The 21,183-nt window shown below is 41.2% G+C and overlaps 1 protein-coding gene across 1 annotated transcript in view; it reads left to right on the top strand.

The window, feature by feature from the left end:
* The first annotated feature begins 11,861 nt into the window (after window positions 1-11,861).
* sgk1 (serum/glucocorticoid regulated kinase 1) overlaps window positions 11,862-21,183 on the top strand; it is a 35,394-nt gene continuing 26,072 nt past the window's right edge. The window contains exons 1-2 of the mRNA XM_023401159.2: window positions 11,862-12,011; window positions 16,465-16,704. Of these exons, the coding sequence (XP_023256927.1) occupies window positions 11,877-12,011; window positions 16,465-16,704 (375 nt within the window). The 5' untranslated portion in view covers window positions 11,862-11,876. The remainder of the gene's footprint in view (window positions 12,012-16,464; window positions 16,705-21,183) is intronic.

The raw sequence follows: 21,183 nt of genomic DNA, 5'->3' as shown, positions 1-21,183 counted from the left end.
ATATTAAGTTAAGTTGACAGTATAACTTCTCAAGATGCATCAATATCTGATGTATGAACCAGTAATAAAGGCTTGATAACAAAAACATAATACTGAAGTAACTTAATGGTTTTAAACATATTTATAATGCTTTTAAAACTGTAAACTAAACCTAAACTAAACCTGTGTATAATAATTAATAAATGCATGTGTATCATGTGTGTAATCATTTAACTACTGTTATCAAGCCCTAGCTGCTTATACAGTGAATCTAAGCTTAAGTATGTCTTAAACCACATTATAGTGTCTTAAAAACACACCTCTCACTGCATTAAAAAATGCTAAATTGAGAGTTAAATATAGCGTCCTCATTAATTCATAATGCGCATCATGTATGATAAGGAAAAATAAAATTGCTAATCATCACTTTGTTTAATCTTTTTAACTAATATTTAGTTGCTGACGATGTGACATCTGAGGCTGAGATCATAGCGTTCATCACTGCATGTGCAGTATCACATCAGATTACCTTACAGACTGCTATATAAATATAAACTGTGATTTCATACCCGAAGCACAGATCAGGCAAAGGGAAGTGATTGGCATGCCATGAGCCGCCCGAGAGACAAAAGACAGAAACAAAGTATGCCTGTAAATAGTGCTGCCGCTCGTCTGTGTGCTCTCCCCGGCTCCTGCAGACTTCCTTATCTGAGAGGCATCAGTTGGATTGCTCCTCTGAAGTCAACGCTTCCCATTGTTCCTGGAAAGACTGGAATTTCACAGCTGGTACAATGGAACTGACAGAGCAGGGACACAGGGCAAAGTTAAGGTTTGATTATGGACCATATATGGCAGGAGAACAGACAATGGGGAAAGTATTTAACGCTCAATAAGGTTGTTTTTAGCTGTGTAGTTTGCTCCATATTTAGTTAGCTAAATGTGTGTGTGTGAAAACTCAATGCTTACATGAATACAGTATAATAAAGAAGAAATGTAATGACTAATTACATTTGTGTTTTGTAATTAAACAAGTCAAAACAACTTTTAATGTGAAAAAAATGGAGCTTATAGGTTTTCCCATGATATTTCAGAACATTAAAATAGTTTTTACTTTATAGCTATTAAAAAATCCCATGATGATGCTTTTGAGAATTGAACTGGTGACGTCAAGATAATTATAAAAACATTGTTTGGACCAGTAACCAACAGGAAGAGAAGAAGATTTATGATTCACTATTTTCAAAGAGGAGACACCACAGGCTGAGTATCTACTCCCCTGCCAATCCTCTGACTTTCCCTTGAAATTCTGAATTTAGCAGACTGTATGAGAATCAAAACCTATGGAGAAAAAAAATCAACAGCGAAAAATATATTTCTTATGAATAAAGACGCTTTTCATCTCCAGTGAGAAACTTTACAGCTCGTTCAACTTTCCAGCCTCATAACTTTTTCAGCGCTTAACTTGACTGGAGCTGTTACAAATCAGGGTTTGATGCAAAAGTCAGACATTTTACTCTACTTTTGTGCAGCAGCAAATCAAAACGCAAAATATCTTTATTGCACTTTTGCCTTGGGTTTCAAAGAAACTCATCTGTGCAGTGGATGGAGTGCTGCAGCTGAGGTATTGGTAATTTTAGTACCTACTGTATTTAGTATGACAAAAATGCAACGTACATTCGTTTGCAGAAAAAGCATGGTGTCAGGGTTTGCAGTGAAAATCAAATTAAACTTTAATGCCTTTAGAAGGATCTGCCTTGTAAAGATGATTAGAGTGGTCTGGATGTGTGTCTGCACACTTTTTGTATTTCACCTTAAGAGAGGCCACTCTGGACGCTCCTCCTGACTCATTGGAAAGCTGTCTGCTGCTTTTAAAGAGGAAGACTGAAGCTGATGTGTTTGGCCATTAATGAAGCTGGCTCCTGCTGATGCTGTTGTCCTCCATTTCCAAATTACACAAACAGCCTTTGGTCACTACAACTGTAGAAAAGTTCTTGATCACCTGCACTTGAACCACAGGTTTACAGTTTCTGCTTTTTAGCTGCAAAAATCACCAAAACTGAAGCGGCATTGTACAACAACAAGTGTGTATATCTGGCTTTATTTCTGCCTTTGTGTTTTCTGGCCAAAATTAGATCAGTATCAAGTCAAAGATGAAAAGATATGATAAAATGCCCTTCGCTCTGTGTCCTCAGAGACACATGACTGGAGACTTGGTGTGTGTGTGTTTGTGTGTGTGTGTGTGTGTGTGCGTGTGCATGCGTGCCTAAGCAGGTAATATGTCCCTTTGTCCCCTGGCTTATTCCTGTCAATCATCCATTGAAGACTGTATTACTGAAAAGGTCACAAGGCGTCTGCTAAACAGACAAACAGAGAGACAAAGGGAGAGAGAGAGAGATGGAGAGACAGAACTGAATATTTTAGATAGTTATTCTGATCAAAGTCGACAGACGAGGAAGGAAATGGAAATATTGTACAAAAGTCTGCATCAAAAAGCTAAAGAAAAAAAAATTCAGAATAATAACTATTCCTTCCGTCATCAGGTTTGCCTAATCACATCTGAACATATGATTCAGATCAGCACTCCTGTTGGAGGTGCTTTTAACTAGTTGCTGCTCCACATTCCTGGTTTGTTTAACATCAATCTGACTAGAACACAATGTTTCTTTTAGATTTCTGCACAACCTGCCCTCTTCACGCTGCGCATCAGAGGAATCACCTGCTCAGGTATGTATCACCCGCCGCCCTCAGCCAATGTCTCGCTTCCTCCTGTTTCTATGAAATTCAGCTGTCGGTCACGAGAGATGAGGAAAAACAGGCTGGGCGGCCAAGTCACAAGGTAGAGTGAAATAACACAGGGGCAAATATAATGCGGAGGACCTGCATGGTGCTGGAATCAAGCCACAAGATTATTGGTCCCTATCCATGTGTGGCCCTTTGTTTTAACTGGAATATTATTACATAGAAATAAACAATATTTGTCTGTTTTTTTAGCTTTGTGATGCAACTAGACTGTAAGTCAGGAGGAATTTATTCAACTAGATACTACAAAACATACAGTGTTACAAGTAGTAGTAGTAGTAGTAGTACTAAGTACTCCACAACTACGAAAGCACATGACATTTGCTGTTGCACATACAGTACATACTTCACATACCTCTTAGCCAGTCCTCTGATTAACATCTTTCATGTGAACGGAACTATTTCCAACTTTACAACAAAAAAAGAAAAAAAAAGTAAAATATTCAACACAAACTCATCGTTGTAAGATCTTTGTTTCTTGAAAGAATGAATATGTCATGTGGTTGGATTTCCCATGTGATCACTGAGCATTTTTGACATTTTAGGGATGTTTTTTTATGGTTAGGAAATTAATTCGAATCTATTACACTTCGGTACAAAAGCTGACGTACTTGCCATAATCCATCATAAGACTGAAGTGATGCAAAATATAGAATGTGTGTACCGTCTGAAGTTGGCAAATGTGCATCAAATAACCACTATAGGCCATGGTAATGTTCACTCTATTGTGATTGTTGCACAGGATACTTCTGTGATTAAAGTAATACATATGCTAATTATTAACTGTTCCGCACCAACAGATTCATTCTATGCAACTCATTTTATAATATAAAGGATATTACAAAAATATAGATAAGGAAGCACAAAGACATGTCCCAACCTATAACATGACGGATGACTCCTCGAAGCTCCTGTACTTCCTGTCTGTTCAGCCTGCTGGTGATTGGCTGGAGATAACTAAAAGTGAAAACGCTCACATGTTAACATCTTCACAGTCGCAGGCAAATACTCCTTGGGTGCTCCTCCGTTCCTTATCTGTCTTCGCTTTGAAAACCTTGTGATGACAGTTATGTCACGCTGATACCTTGGTAAACTTTGGTACACCTGACACAGGTACACTATGTGCAGTGACACTCGTAAATGTATGCAAGCTCTACTCTCCCAAACACCCGCAAACACCCACACACACACACACACACACACACACACACACACACACACACACACACACACACACCCTTTTGTTGGCTTTGATACCAGACTTCATCAAATTAATAGGTATTCTGTGTAGGTGCAGCTAGAAAAGTACGTAACACTCATTATGCCTGTGTGATGTATCCACATCAATGAAAATAACAAGCCTTTAAGTGCGACACACCATTTTCTTGGTGTGTGTGCACATACAGTCCACACATCACGCCACATATCTCTTACCAAATTCATATATCATACTCAAGTCATGGGATGGTGTCTAAGTGTCAGGTGACTCAGTCTTGACAACCATCCAAGACATCTCTGCATACCTCACTGCCTGTTTTTTGTTTGTTTGTTTTTTTACTTCATCTCACTTCCCCTAATTCCAAGTATCTGTGGTGAGTTGGGTTTTGTATTGTACAACAGTGTTATCTATGGATAAAGCAGTCACAAAGACGGCTGTAACAGGTGAATGTAAAAGTGTAAATTGTACAAAATGCATCCATGTGTTAATTCAAATGTTCTAGTCTTGTAAATGTCACTCTATATAATGTTAACTCTTTGTGAGGCTGTAACCAGTCATCACTACAAAAATGTCTGTCTTTACAATATTATACATATTAAGATGACAAAATAATCTTAACTCAAAGTTTTTGACCGTATCACATGGTCACCATTGCCTTTGTGTTTGAAATGCGCTGTACAGACAAACATGCCCAGCCCTGCTGCTCAGTCCTATGAATAGTCTTGTACGGGCGGTGGATACAATGGCTAAAGTTCTTAACAACAAGCTTTGACTCTCTCAGTTGAAGACATAACCATCAAATGTTAAACAACAGCAGAACAGTTAGTGGTGACTGTAATGTAATTGATTAGTACAAATACAAGCAAGAATCCATCTGAATTTATCATGAAATGATCTTTTTATACAAACGCTATCATCTGACAGCAACTCATCCCTCTCTTTTCTCTTTGCCCTGCTTTCTATTTCAGCTCATCCTTCTCAGGAACTGATCCATACTGGATGATTCCCGCTCCTCATGAATTACACCCGATGCCAACGTTCAGTTCCAGTGGAGGAAGTGGTAAATCCTTTATGTAGAGAGGTGGAAAGTCTAAGTAGATATAATTTAAGTAAGTATAGGGGTGAGGAGGTCAGGGTGGTGGATGGCTGTGTAACAAGTTTTACTTTCATGCAGATGGCTGCTTTGTCACAGACCTGCAGTTAACGATTGACGTTTAGCCATACTTTATTTGCCATAACCACAATTTCTCCTTAACTTTAACCATACATGTTGTCATGTGCAGACAATGTAAAGAGTGAGAAATTGTTACAGAACATAATCCCTGTTGTGATGATCAGCATACGAGTATATTTTCTTGATGTAAGTCCGCTTTATTGTATATATTGTTTCACATTTCTTTCATGTGTTCAGATGTGTAGAACATCACAACCCTTAACCTTTAAAATTGTGTTGCAAGGCCTGTTTCGATTCTTGACTTGAAATTTGTGACTTGAGTCCAAGCCAAGTGGCTCAACTCCACGCCTCCAGTAAGTACCGAAACTAAAACGTTTATTTTGAAGCGTCACGCCAAATGAAACGTGTAAAATAAGTCCTGAGCGAGGGAGTCTCACTCGCTGCGCGTTGCAGTTGCTGCTCTTGCTTTAGCTGACTGAGCACAGTGATGAGAGTCGGCCAGTGAGCCATTGTAATTGGTTCTCTGCTCTCCAGTTCTTTCCCTCTGTCTCCTTAGCTCAGCACTGCAGTATTGTCAGTCCCAGTGGGAGATGTTTCATGGATGCACTCCCTCCCACGCACACCACCACACACACACACACACACACACACACACACACACACACACACACACACACACACACACAACGCTGTACCCCGGCAAACAAAAATACACAAATGTAACAACCTCACACAAAGGCACCGCATCAGTGGCACGTGAGGGTGCGTGTGTGTGTGCCCTGCTAGATTCTCACACTTCTTCCCTCCTTTTGCAAACACCTTCACTACTAACTCCCACGCATCTCTCTCTCACACACACACACACACACACACACACACTGGCACTAACTGTCGGCACGTGGCTGTTTGTGTGGTGCTCATTAGGCAGTGATAGATTCAGTGAGCTTGACTTAAGGCCCTGGGAGAGCCTTGAGGTAAACTTCACCTAATAAGAAAGTATGATAGACACACACACACACACATACACAAATGGTGTTCATCACTCTGTTCATTAGTCAAATGTGGCTGTCAAAGTGAATTTTTGTTATTTACTCACTCGTCAAAAGTGTGCGTTCACATGCTGGTGGCAGTCCTTTGCCCCAATACCGTCACACACCCACACACACACCCACACACATATGCCAACGCATACCTTGCATCATGATCCTGTGCCGTTGCATCACCTTTGCTTCCTGAGATTATTCACATGAAACAAATGCTTTCAACATGCGTACATGTTGACAATCTCACATGCAAACGCGCACAAACACAATGCACACTCACAAATCCTATTTGAAGAAATCGGGAGCTTTGCGGCAACATGTGTGCAAAGCAGAGTTACTATTTCCAGCGTGGGAGAACTTGGAAGTGGTGTATGAAAGAGACACTTTTCCCTATAGATGCTCTCTGCCGCAGCCTGTGGAAGCAGAGCAGGAATATGGTTAATTTATGAAAGTGACTCAGAGTCAAGAGCAACTTCTTTAAAGTGGAAGACAGTGAGAGAAGACGGTGGGTGTGAACGTGTCTCAGGAAACAACACAGGTACGCATGCAGTCAGGCGCACATGTTGGCAAACATTTGGGGGAATTGTTCTCAGTGATGAGGTTCTCCTTCGGGTACCATCAGCCAGATTGTTGCTATCCAGAAAAGACTCAACCTTGACAAGACAGCAGCCCATGACCCTGCCTCTCTAAGCACACAAGTAGAGCTGAGAAGGACAGAGGAAATCAATTGTGTTTGAGGCAGTGGAGACAGGTCAGAGGTCAAAAACAAAAAAGAAAAAGAGAAATATAAAAGGTAAAGAGAGACTGGCAAAACACATGCCTTTCCATCATCTTCTCATCTGCAATGCTGATTTGCTCTTTTCTTGCAAAGGAAACTTGCTGTAAATGTGAATACTGCTCAACTGACTGCTTAGCAGTGTTATGGCGCTATGTATGGCCTGTAGAGCAAGGATAAACAGAAGCATGATCGATTTCCATTGATGTTTTTTTCACTGCCCTTTACACTGTGATTCAACTTTTGGCTAGAAGAATCCAGAGGACACAGTCAATGCCTCGTAATATATACAGAAAAGAATACACAATCACATTTTCCATTGTTGTATTTCTTAGAATTGAACGATTTAAAATGAGCGCTAGCTCTGTCTGTGCTATCTCTCACATGCACTGCATTTTAACAGAGTGGATTCGAGTCATGAGTGTTTTTTCTCTCTAAAAGGAATGAAAAGGATTAGCAGATTTTTTTATAACCACGTCTTGTTTGCTATATGATCAAAACATGCCCAGTGGACCTCATTAGCAGTCTAAGTTAGCAAGTGCATATCATCCCTGCCCATCACAAGGGCATAATACAGCTTCACTTGGCTTTCTATTAAAAGTGCTCAGTCTCAGATTTACACTGATTATTCTGGGTGCATAATAAGCATGGAAACTCATTGTAAACACCAACTCCCACACCTCATGCCAGTCGTCACAGTTGGAGGCTTTTTTGAGGAGGGGTTGATTATATATGATACTTTACTGCATATAGCTCACTCAGAGGAAAATTCATAATTTATTGACTTTAAGATCATTTGGGCAATTCTCTGAACCATTTAAGAAACCTTGTTATTAATTATTTATTGGCTGCATTTGAATTTACAAGAGCAGCGGAGAATCTTTGGGGTCTTTTGGGAAATCACAGAATAATTTATGTGCCATAGCGCTATATATTTGAGTGAGAAATCCTTGCAGTTATGTAAGAGTTTTGCTGCTGTCAGACAATGTAATAGCACCCTGGAGCCCTTACAGCTCTATGAGGAGATATTTTGGAAAACTAGGTTTTTGTCTTCCTTTACTCTTCTGACTGGATTCAATGAAGCAAACCACTGGTGCTTAAATGATGAGAGCCAAAATCGACTTTGTCTTCCTTTATTCTATTTACAAGATGCAGCGAGGCAAGTATTAAAAATGCTCTTAATTGCTCAAACATATATCTTTTGTGCTATTCATGTATAACCAATGTAATAAAATCCCTCTGAGGGCTCAAGTTAAAACTATTCTAAGGATAAAGTTAGATCCAAGATAAAAACAAGAGCAGTATATAAAGTCTGAAAGAATAATTTGTGGTCAAATTAAATTTTAAGAGATGCTAGTAAACCCAAGAAACAAATCCTGAGAGGTTTTTCCACAGAAGAAAATACACTGTTCTCTTACGTGGGTAAATTACAGGGTGCCCTCAGTTTTCTTGCAGCTGTGTACAAAGCTGATTTCACCAATCATTGTTCCATGTCATTACCGCTGAGTCACTGTTGATTGGGCCTCTGATTGATCCTGATTACAGTGAATACTGCGTAGTCATTGTTTCCCCTGAGAGGAGAAAACTACATCTGTCTCAATATGAAGCTGAGGCAAACTGACTTGCTCGCTGCGTAATGAGAGCTTCATTTCCGCTGAATGCTTACCATATATGCGGCAATGTTATTAAGAAATACCTTTTAATTTACTCTGAGAGAGGAGGTGTTTTTAAAGTTCCCATTTAATTATCAAGTTCTTAACCTTTTCTTTTTTCCTTTTTTTTTTAATTGGTTCTGTCCTGATCGTTATATTAACAGCGGTGTTATTGTACAATTGTGCTACTGTTCTCTGATAAATAAAACAGTCCAGCAAATTGATTTTATACACCCCACAAATTGTGCATATCACAGTATTTTCTACAAAGTTACAGATTATTCAGTCAGTTGACTGGCACATGGACCACATCATGTCACATATATATTACTGATGTACCCTTCCCTATCTCCTGCGACAGAATTAGTTTACAGAGCAAATATGGTTAAAATCTGACTATGGAAGAAAGCAGTAGGCGTCCTGGTCCTATAGTGTTACCAAGTTGATGCGCTCTTGGATTATGTTTCAAGGAATGTTTTGACATTTTTGGGAACATAAGAAAATCAATACTCTCATGTGTGAACACCAACTATGAAGCTATAGGCAGGAGATGGTTAGCTTAACTTAACATAAAGGCTGGAAGCTAGTAAGTTACTATGGCAATAACATTAACTTCCTGTAAAACCAAAATCTGTTGATTATAATCTGCATTTTTTGTATGGCTGAAACCAACAGTGCCTACTGATGCTACAAATGCCAATAACATGATACTGAACACTACAGCTTTTAACTAAAATGCTGATAGCACTACAAATGGAGAAAGTTCATACATGTGAATTGAATTAACATTTTATTTACCTAAAGCTTTTGAACATTAGCTAACATTAGGCACCAAAAGCTACCTGTCATAACAGGACAAAAGTCTTCACATTTGGACAGAGCTAGGCTAGCTTCCTCCCTTTGTTTCCAGTTTTTATGCTAAGCTAAGATAATCACTAGCTCCAGCTTCACATTTATCACACAGACATGAAAGTGGTATCAATCATCTCACCTTGCTCTACTTATCAAGAAAGTGAATAAGTATTTCCCAAAATGCCAAACTAAAAAAGCTATCTAAACTAACTCATAGTGGAGAAATTGACCAATTTAGTGATAGCAACAATTGTCAATCATGAAGATCCAAAGACCAATAGTCTACAGGCTTTCACACCAACCAATTTCACTGACTCGTGCCAAACTAGAAGCAAGCAAGGCCTTGGACCGTGCTAGCTCCAATTATGATTCAAGTCACACCTTGACATTAGCTGTTAGAAATGCCTCCGGCCATTTGAGTTTTTTTAGCTACTGTAGACAAAGGTCAAGTTTAAACTTATTTCCTCATCATGAGTGAAATGGAGTCAGTAAATATCAGCTTGTAATTGGCACATGAAGGAGACAGACCTGTGAGACATGCAACATTTATTTCAGTAATAAAAAATTGTATCTAAGTAAAAATGAAGACTATGTTTAAAGGGTAAAGTGTTATTTAATTTGGCTTAATATTTCATTTAATATTTTCTATTCTTAAAGCAATATAGCAGCTCCCAACTAGAAAGATGATTTTATTTTTGTTGCCAGATTTCCTGTACAAGTGCAGTGCATGGATTCATAAAAGGGACATGATTCAGCTTTATCGTCCATGAGTGTCACATCAGGAAATTAAACTGCCCCTGTATTATAGGTACTGAGCCAAGGGCATACACACAAATATGATGAGGTGTGTGTGTGTGTGTGTGTGTGTGTGTGTGTGTGTGTGTGTGTGTGTGTGTGTGTTTGTGTGAAGTCCAGCTGGACTAAAGCTGTCAGGAATAATGGTTCACTACATTAAACACACACACTGTAATGTGCAGCTGAGAAATATTTTGGGTGTCCCTGTCCTCTATCATCCTCACTGGGACAATTTAAGAGAAGAGAGAAAGAAATCGTGGGAGGGATGAGCTGTGAGGTGAGGTATATTGAGGGAGGCAGACAAGGAGAGAGAGAGAGAGAGGGAGGGAGGAGCCAGCATCGACTGCAGCAGAAAAATGAGCGAGCTGAAAAAAAAGGGGGGTGGTAGAGGGTTGATGAGGGACTGTGAGGGAGCTGGAGAGAGAGAGCGAGAAAGAGAGAGATAGGGGAAGGGAGGGGGCATCTGCTCACTGCAGAGCCTTTCATTGATAAAGTAGCGCTGTTGTGAGCCAGAAGACTGCAGCTGGACACATCACACCCGCATCATCATGCTCTCACACACACACTTCCTGGGTGTTTGTTTACAGGCTGACTCCACAGTGACAACAGTGCATTCGCTCACAGTGCACTCCAAACAACTGCACTGTTGAGGACAGGCACTCACACACACACACCAACCACACAGTGACATGCTCTTATTGCCCTGGACAACAACATCATCGCAGATTCTCCCCCCTCCTCCTTCCTCTTTTCGGGAATTTGGGCATAGTTCAGTGTGAACAGGGAAGGGGACACCTGTAACTGAGGAGCGGGAGTCGGTGCATCTGATCTGGGATCAGTTTTAGGAGGAGTCCTCGGATACAAACAGGCTGCAGTGGGATCAGCGGAACCAGCCATCACATCAGCATAAAGGTACGGAAAGAGGCAAGCATGTGTGTATACAGTGCATGCGTTTATACACACACACAAACACACACACACACACACACACGGGTGATTATGATCCTTTTGGTTTTACACACACCTTTGGAAGGATACATGCACACACTGTGCGTGTGAATACACTTACCCACGCATTGGATAAACTTCACACACACCTGACAGTTCAAAGGGATGCTTTCTGAGGTGCTGCGAGGTTCGTGAGCTGTCAACAGAGCTGTTTCCTCCTCACAGCAACAGGAGCTGGTACCCTCCTCCTCTCTCCTCCTCTCTCTCTCTCCATCTTTTTATGAGCATCTGAATCTTTCTCACTTTCTCTTTTACTTTTACCCCTATATTTATCCCTATCCTGACACTCGGTTGTTTCAGTAATCTCATTCTTGTTGCAGCATCCTGCCTCTCTCATTCATATTTTGGTCCATCTGCCTCCTCCACCTCCACCTCCTCTCGCTCTCACTCTCTTCCTCGCACCCTCTTTATGCCACACAGAAGCTTCTCTCTCATTCGCTGTCCTGCACTTGTCCCTTCAACAGCTGCAACCTTCTCCTCTTCATGCCTTAGACAACTCTCCCTCTTTGTCTTTTTACTCCCTGCCAGTTTGTCCGTCATCCTGGGATCTACAGAGGCAAGCGGAGTGCCGGTGTCGGCCATGAAGCTGGTGAATGGAGGAGGAGGAGGTGGCGGAGGAGGTGGAGGAGGTGGAGGTGGAGGAGTGGGAGGAGGGGGAGAGAAGACTGCCTTTTCCTTTAAGAAGTGCTCTGCTTTCCAGTTTGTCAAGAGGAAGGTGAGTTTGGATCACACACACAAACACACACACAAACACACACACACACACACACACACACACACACACACACACACACACACACATATACTGGGATGGATGCATCTGTGAGTGCGTGCCTACACATGCACCTACACACAGAGTGAGAGGAGGCGTCACAGCCGGAGTGTTCCCTCTCTCTTTTTATGTGTGTGTGTGTGTGTGAGAGAGAGTGTGTGTGTGTGCACGCCAGAGATGATGTCATCGTGGAAGCTAAGCCGCGCTAATCAGGCGCAAGATTCGGCTCCCTGTGTGTCTATGTTTACTGTGTGCGTGAGTCTGTTTCTCTGTGCTTGTGTCTGCTCCAAAACACTGTTGCATTACAGAGCCTACAAGTGTCTGTTGTGTAGAAATCATGACATCATTGAGTTGGCGAGGTGCTACGCTGTAGTTCAGGATTTACTCAGCACATCCTGCGTTATGCTGCAGTGCTGTCACAAGGCTCATTTCCTGTGTAATGTTAATGGTTTGTATTAAACGGGTTCCTTGTTTGGTGTGTTTGTGTAAATTAATGCATGTGCTGACTTTTCCACAAGTACAATGCAGGGATTTAATGGACGGCACAAATGCACTTGAAGGGCATTAGGTGCCACTTTTTAATATGGTACACTTCACAAAGACTGATGAGTTGTGACTAATAACTTTATTAGTGGTAAATGAATCACTTATTGCAGAATGTAATTTGGTTAATAACTCCTAAATCCCTCACACAGGAATATTGCACCAGTGCACAGTTGACTTGTACAGCTGCAGAGGATTTGGAACAACTGCAAACTTTGCATTATACTACTATTTCCATAGTATGATGCTATTAAGAGTTTAACAAAAGTCATAACAAACTGCAAACCCTTTCTGAAGTACTTTATGTCTTTACTAGGAAGCAATACATTGACATACTGTATGATGTTGAGTTAAGTTTGGGTTTTTAGTGTTTTCACATGTAGTGGCTTAAAATAGATGCAGGGAATTAGAAGCAGTTGATCAACTGACAGCGACTAATTTGATAATGGAGCGATTGCATTGTAATTCTTTAAAGATGCAATATGCATGCTTTCTCTGTGGTCTCTTGCTGGGAGCGCAGGTTGGTGGTGGTGGTGATAATGGTCGCTTGACAAGGGCTTCAGCCATCGCTGTGTTTACAACAAGACAAGAGGTTGGAATACGCCCTCTGATCAGGGCTACTTCTTCATCCTCTCATGCTGAACTGAGGTCAGACTAGACGCTACAGTGACTCAGTATGAGAAAGTGACGAGACAGGATGTGTCAGGGCTAGCTGGTTAGCATGAAGAAAGTGGTAGAAGAAATAAAGTGATGAGAGTCGAAGAAAAACAAGTTTCCAGCTCTGTTAACAGTAATAGGAATAGGAATATTTGCTCATTTTCAGATTAATTGATAATGAAAACAATTCTTAGTTGGAGCCAACAGATGTAAACAATCCATAAGAGACTAGATAATAATTAATAAATCATGTTAGTGACATGCTGACTCTATAAGTAAATCTATAAGTAAAGAAAAAAACATTCAGTCTGATGGGTAAAAAGAAACTTTCAAAAGAGAGATGATGAACACATCCCTGTTAAAGTAACAAACACCATAGCGGCGATGAATTAAAATGTGAATTATTGCAAAATGACTTGGCATGAGAGAGAGTTTGTTGGACTGGAGAGCTTCAGTACATACTCTAATTTCAATAATCCTCCATTAGGGTTTGTTACACTCACTCAAAACACGCCGAGCATGACAAACAGTTCGACTTCTGCTTCCTTAAATCTGAATAATTTGCCACTGATTTACATGAGATCAAAGGAAAACACGGAGCAATATGACTGCAGGGGTATGACAGGAAGGAAATGACTAACATTACTTCCAGCCTGTGGAGGAGAGGTGGATTGATGCATTCACTCACTAATCACTATGTTGCTGGGAGGATATAGCAGAACATTATTTTTTTCCATTACCCCAACAGTGTAATAAAACAAATCAGATAATAAATTAAAAGTTTATTGCACAGGTTCAAGTTAACACATTTTCAGCCCTAGGGAGCGAATACATTCCAGGATAGCAACAAATTGGCAACAGTCAACAATCATTTACAGTATGTACTTGATGAATATGTCTTCGCTTTAGGTTCTTGGCTATTTACAAACTTTTTTCTCGTGTGGATGTGTCACCGCCGCCATATGTTGTTGCTCGCAGCGCGGTCCTCTAAAGTGCGTGGGACTGTGAGTGTTGGACTCAGAGGGTGTTACAGTATGGTGTGGATCACCGATGACTCGCCTGGTGAATATGGACAGATTGTGTTGTGTTAACACCCACACACAAACACACATGCACTCCCACAGGCTCATTCTGCTGCGATGAGTCTCCCAGGGGATTTTAATATAATCAGTGTTTACGAGCCTATCTATCTATCTATCTATCTATCTATCTATCTATCTATCTATCTATCTATCTATCTATCTATCTATCTATCTATCTATCTATCTATCCATCCATCCATCCATCCATCCATCCATCCATCCATCCATCCATCCATCCATCCATCCATGTTAAATCCTAGTTCTTGCTTTTCTTTTGCATATCTGGCTTTCCCTCTACGCTCCACCCTTGCCAGAAAAAAGAAGAACCTCCCAGATACGTTTTCAACACACGGACCCGAATCAGAATGAATGCCTGCTGCTGTTCAGGGTTTATTTGTCTCTCTATTTGTGTGTAAATAAGCTTAATCTCATAATGGGGAGAGCGAGGGTAAGGGCCCGAGCCATGCATCATACAAATGAGAGAGGGAACTGATGGAAGGAAATATAAAATCAATGGCCCTGTGAGTGTATGTGTTTGTTTTTGTCTGTGCATTTGAGATGACGTCTGATTTGAGGTAAATAAAAAGGCAACAGTGAACATGGTGCACCGATGTAACGTATAGCACTGATTTATTTAAGTGGGCCACAAGAAAGAAAACATACTGCTGCTGCTGCTGCTGCTGCTGCCGTGTGCACGACATGACTTGTGCTTTTTTTTTTTTTTTCTTGGTGCCTAAGGTGAATAAGTGTTAAGCTTCAGATGACGCCTCCCATCACTTCCATTGTCAGGGTGACATGTTAAACAAGAGGTGTGACAGCACACGGTTTGATCCACGTGTTACTGCCAAAACATTTCTCACTCTTCGTTTCTCGTGGCAAATAACAAAAAGAAGAAGTCGTGTAATTGGAAGTAATGTCAATCACATGTATGCTCAGTTCATGGTCGATGTGAAGAAACATGTGTAGGAGTGTTCTATCTTTAGGTGTGTGCCAGTCCCACGGTGGCTGGTTTGTTTTTGTGTTGACCTGCTGGAATGTTTTTCCAAGTCTGTTTTCCTTTAGACTCGACATGCCTTGACCTGCTGTCTGGCTACACTTTGACTTAGGCATTTCATCTCAGTGTGCGTGTGTATGTGCGTGCGTGTGTGTGTCACAGCTGTCTGGATGTAGGCTACCATCCCATGGTCTGTGTTTGCTAAATGTTTGACTCACGCAGCGGGACAGGACTTCAGGAGGCACACACACACACACACACACACACACACACACACACACACATACACACACACACACATTTGGTTTTACGGTTAGTGACAGTGCTTTGCTGGGAAGTCTTAGTCACTGCAAGAGTGTGCTTTGCATGCACCAACCAGCCTGTGTTGGAAATATAACACCATTTAACACGATGCCTCACTTATTGTTGGTACCGGATGGTTGTATAATATGAACAAACATCTGTTAGTGGCAAGACTGTAGAAAGGTTTAATTTGTGATAATTCATCACAGTGAGATACGTATGGATTGATATCCCAGCGTCTGGCGGCTGACTTTCTCCAAGCTGCTCTAAAGTGTTGTTGACATTAAAGCAAGTCAGAGGCTGAGAAACGTACGTAAGATTGGATACTTGATACAACAGACTTTTGCTTTCCTTCTTCATCATGTTTAAAAGTGCCATTAGCATTTGACTTTGTGTCATCAACATGCAACAAGTGTATATGCATATGTTGTGTGTCATTCTGTGCGTGTTCCCTCTTTGATTAATATGTTCAAAGTGTGCCAGAGTAGATACGCAACCTGTGCCTCTTTGAAGAGCACTACTGAGTGTGTGTGTGAGTGTGTGTGTGTGTCCTACTTGAACTAACATGTAATTAGGGATAACAAAAAACAAAAAAAAAACTCCTCTTTCTCTGATCAAAGGTTGCAGCTGGCAGGGTTGACAGTATATGTGCATGTATGTGTGTGTGTGTGTGTGTGTGTGTGTGTGTGTGCGTGTGTGTGTCTGTGAAACACCTGTGCAAGTACTTCCAAATACATGTGGATAAAAAGACAAGAAACAAAGTGAAGGTGAGATCAAACCAACCGTTTTTGACACGAACGCCTCGTTTCCTGTGCAGGTACGAAGATGGATGCGGAACCCCAAGGTGAGCGTGGAGAAGGCCCAGGGGAAAGGCCTCCTCTACCCTTGTCCAAAGTGTCCGCTGGCTGACGACCTGTGGTACACACACTTCCCCTCGCCTTACGGCTGCTGTCACTACGCCGGCCTGCAGGGCGGCCAATACTACCACCATGAGCCGTGCTCGCCGTGCCCCTCCGCTGGACAAACTAGCGGCCACGACAAGAGCAAGGGCTGTAAGGTAAAGGGAAAAACAAACAGAGAGAGCATCTCTGTGTCCTTGACCGCATTTGTGTCACTACCTATTCATTAAGCCACACTCTCTGTGCGCCCTGTGACACACAATCAACTGCCTGCTCCTCATGAGTGTCATTTGTCACCTCCATTACACACACAGCTGTGGGCAGTGAACAATATGCTTAGGCTTTATTTAAAGGATGATTACAATTTAAGACAACTAGTGTCTTATTTTCATCATTGCTACTGCATCAGTTGCAACCGCATTTTATTCACTAAATATATCACCAGAACAAAGAAACAAAAAGCTAAAAAAAACTACAAAAAATAATGCAGAGTACAGACATCTGGAGAAAGAAATACACTTTTGTTTAGCATAAATATTTCCCTATCCCGTGTATCACAACATGACCCCTCCGGTTTATCTTGAAACCCTAGTTTGGGAACGGCTTGCTCTGATTTTCAAGCAAGTTCAACATGCCAAGACTTGAGCCAGATTATCTAACCCATTTTTATTCTGAAGGAGGTTAAACAGAGAGCGACTAAACCAGAAATGTCACCAGTGATCTATTACTGCACAGTAAAACGCATTTAGTTTATTGCACAATTTCACAGTTCATCCTTGATTTCTTTTCCGCTAACCTGGGGATTTGTTTTAAACCTCTCAGACATCTTTTTAGCCAGGATGCCACATTTCCAAGCAATTAACTCAGTGAGCACAACATTATTATTACCAGTAGGAATAATGGCTAAGACTATGAAAATGAAACAAGTTGTAATAAAATGGAAACACCCTTTATATCCTAAACTCTGCCTGATCAAACATGTCTAATTTTGAAGAAATGTGTACGAAATAATTTAATGATGTAATAATACAAAAGAAAAAAAAAGAAAATTGAATTTTGTTGGAAGAAGTAGATGCCCGATCTACTGTCAATGTGATATTGTCTGTGTGGAATAAACTGTAAGAGATAAATGAACAGTTAATAAGGAGGGTATGACATACTTCATGTGTGCCATACAGAGTGAGAAACACCTCATCCCACCATCCCCTCTCCACAGGTGGGAGTGTATCCACTAACGCACTCCATTACGACACTTGACTCGTTTCACAGACCTCCCTCTGTTTGCCCATTACTGCTCATTGAAAGAAGTCAAAGAAGCAAATTATGTACTAACAGGACTCTAGACATTGTTCTGTTTGTCTTTGTTCCCCCTTTAAGCTCTACCATGAGTGCTGTTACGCAACATAAACAATAAAGCGACTGGGGTGTTTTTCAAAGACCCCCTTGTTGTTGCTCACCGTGGGCTGGTGTTTCTGAAATCAGAGCAGGAGGCAGATCATCAGGAGAGAAAAGGAATTTTTAAGTTGATGTCTTTTGTGTTTAAAATGAAAAAAAACAATTAAACAAAAAAAAATGAAAAATGAACACAAGCCCCCTGGAAGGAAGTGAAAAGGCAAAGCTGTCAGCAGCTAGCCCAAGCAGACACACACACACACACACACACACACACCAGTCCATTCACTCTAATGGTGCTGCTGTAGGTGTCTAGGTTGTCCTTGGTTATGTAACTGCAATCATAATAGCTATCCCACTCCTTATCAATCATCATACCCATCAATCGGTTCCCTGCTCGTCTGTGTGTGTGCTTCTCCAGTCCCATGCGTGACAGGAGAGAATGAGTCATCAACATCCCATCAAGACAAAGCCAGGCCGTACTGTGTGTGTTTGCATGTGAGTGTGTGCACTGAGAATCAACACAGAGGCGTGTAAGAATAGAAAACTGGATTGTGTAGTTGTCTATTGCTCCGTTCTCTTCCCTGCAGCCCTTCAGTTTTTTCCCATTTTGTTTCATTTTGCTCTGGTTGTCTTCCCGGCCGTTTTGCCTCACTCTATCTCTCCATCAATTCCACCTCTTGCCCTCTCAACCAATAGATCTGTCACTAATGTCTCAGTGGAGACAACCAGTGTGTGTGTATGTGTGTGTGTGTGTGTGTAGAATTAATGGGTGTTGTGGTGCGGTGGGAGCAGGCTGACGGGTTGAAGAGGGGATGTCTGCGGTGAGTCATAGTTTTCACTGCAAGAGTGTGTGTTTGCATGTGTGTGAAGTCAATGCAAAGCCAATGTGGAGTTAACCAGGGTTGACCTACAGTAGCTGCTCATATCTCACACGTAGTTTTGTGAACCAAGGCTCAGTGACTGATTAGAACAAAAACTTACAACATACAGCAAAACCTAAATATGGACTGAAATGCATTCTTCCTGTGTTTGACTTTGTGTGGCAATGCCAAATACTCCACGACAAAGTTCAGCACACAGACGTCATGTTCTTGCACCGTTCCCCGCGTGCTGTACCGTATCTCGGCACACTCTGTCCAAACACTTCACAACTCAGGCCCCTGGAAGTTGGTGCGCCAAACACTCCTAGACCGTGACACTTGTTCAACAAATGGAGCAGTAACAGAAACATTTCCCCACGCATGCCAAACACTGCTGCTCTGATCTTCAGGAAGCCACCCACGACCTGACTCAAATGCAAATGAGCAAAGCTTCGCTATGAAATTTGTCGGCCCATCAAAGTGAACCGTGTCAGTCGCTGTCTAGCGAGTGTCTCAGACTCGGACTTCAGAAAGAAGGGGTGATGACGCCGAGAGGCTGCTTTCACATTTTAGAGGAGGTGAAGATGAATGAGACAGCAGGTGATGACAGACAGCGTCAGATTACTCTTGAGTGTGCGGAGGCAGACGGGAAAAGCTCTGGGGATATTTGTCATGGTTTGAGATGTTGCTCTTTATTCTTCGTAATTTATGCTGTTGTTAATGTAAAAGTGTATTATTTTCCCTTAAGCGCCCTGTATTGTGGAATACTGAGTATTCAGCTTTTGTCCTGATTACCGTCGCTCTCCCACATTACGCTCATCGTGAGCACAAGCCTTTGTTAGAAATTGTTCATCTGTACTTGGCAGCAAAATGTTGTTGCAGTTGTTTGTTGCCAGAGGAGCTGCATCAGAACTGAAATTAAAGGGCACAAAATAAATAAGATATGAACTGTGCAATATTTGACTTAACATAAGGACATTTACCCAACCCTCTTGCACACTTGAGTGTTGTTCTCATTCCACAGAATTCCCCGACAGATTGCCTCCTCCTCCTTATTAAATATCTATCTTTTTTTTTTTTCTAATTACAAAGCATCAGCATTATTAAAAATGCAGGAAGCTTAGCTTAGCCGTGACCCAGAGCTTTGCATAGCCTTCACCCTGGTGCTACTTTCGATAAGTCAAAGCTAAATATAGACCAAGCTTTACAGTGCTGATCTTATTATATTGTTAAATCAGTGTACTGAATTTATGACACCTGCATTTTGTCCATGGGGAGATGATAACAGAGAAAATAAGTGAACAGACGAGGAGATGTTTACTGTAAGCAGGAGGAAAAACAGGGAACAGGAGTGTACGGGAGAAATTATAATTAAATTCAGACAAAGAGTAAAAAATAACGACAGGAGAAGAGAAATGAGGGATTGACAGACCTGAGGGGAGAGACATAAATAGAGGAAACAGCACTGAGAGAGAGAGAGAGAGAGAGAGAGAGATGAGAAGAGCTGAGAGGACAGTTTTATTAGACGATAGAGGAGATGAGGTCAGAGCATCTGCCCCACCGCCTGAGCAGGACCAGAAATCAAAGGCATATAAATCCTCTTGATAAGGACGTCCTGTACTGTGCCATGTACACACCAGCGCACTGTCAGATACCCTACACACACAAACACACACAGAGCTAATGCAAACGCAGCCTTTCCACTAATCTCTTACATCAAGCCTGTACTGTTCTTGATGAAAACTTAATCAGAAATGAAAAGAAGATGAACTTTTGCTGACTGGTGGTTGTCCTGACATGTTATCTCTTTTGTCATGCATTTTCTCTACAATCTTACAGGAACTTTAGTAACACTTACAGCCCACACTTACATACAGGGTACCAGTGAAATACTAACTGGAATTAAAACTGGTGCAGAAGGGATTGTTTTGTTTTGCAGCCCACAGACAGACTTGCAAATAACATAATAAAGGAGCTTTCTTGCACTTTTCTATCACTTAAAAGCAATAGCCATTGACTGAGCTTGGCTTATTCATTCTTGCTTTTAAAAAAACTTACTTACTCACAAAGAACAGGGCACACAATACAGAACATGGAAATACATATAAGACACACAATACAGAAGGATACACCCTCCACACCTCTCTTTGTACTGCCATAAAATAATGATAGTGCAACATGACAGAAGTGGATTTTGTAACTCCTTACTTCAGTTTGGGGGAAACCTATGCTCTACTTTTTGGAACTAAATTGGAGTTAATATATATAACTTGTATATGTAGTTATATTTCTTTCAATTTTGGCAAACTGACACCATTAAAAGCATGCTGAATTATCTATTAACATTTCCTGTATGTACCATTGGATATACAAACAACTACC

The sequence above is a fragment of the Seriola lalandi genome, unplaced genomic scaffold (assembly GCF_002814215.2).
Source record: "Seriola lalandi dorsalis isolate HSWRI2012SDOR001 ecotype SW California unplaced genomic scaffold, Sedor1 jcf7180002053531, whole genome shotgun sequence".
In the NCBI taxonomy this organism is placed as follows: Eukaryota; Metazoa; Chordata; class Actinopteri; order Carangiformes; family Carangidae; genus Seriola; species Seriola lalandi.
This window is presented reverse-complemented; position numbering and strand designations above follow the sequence as displayed.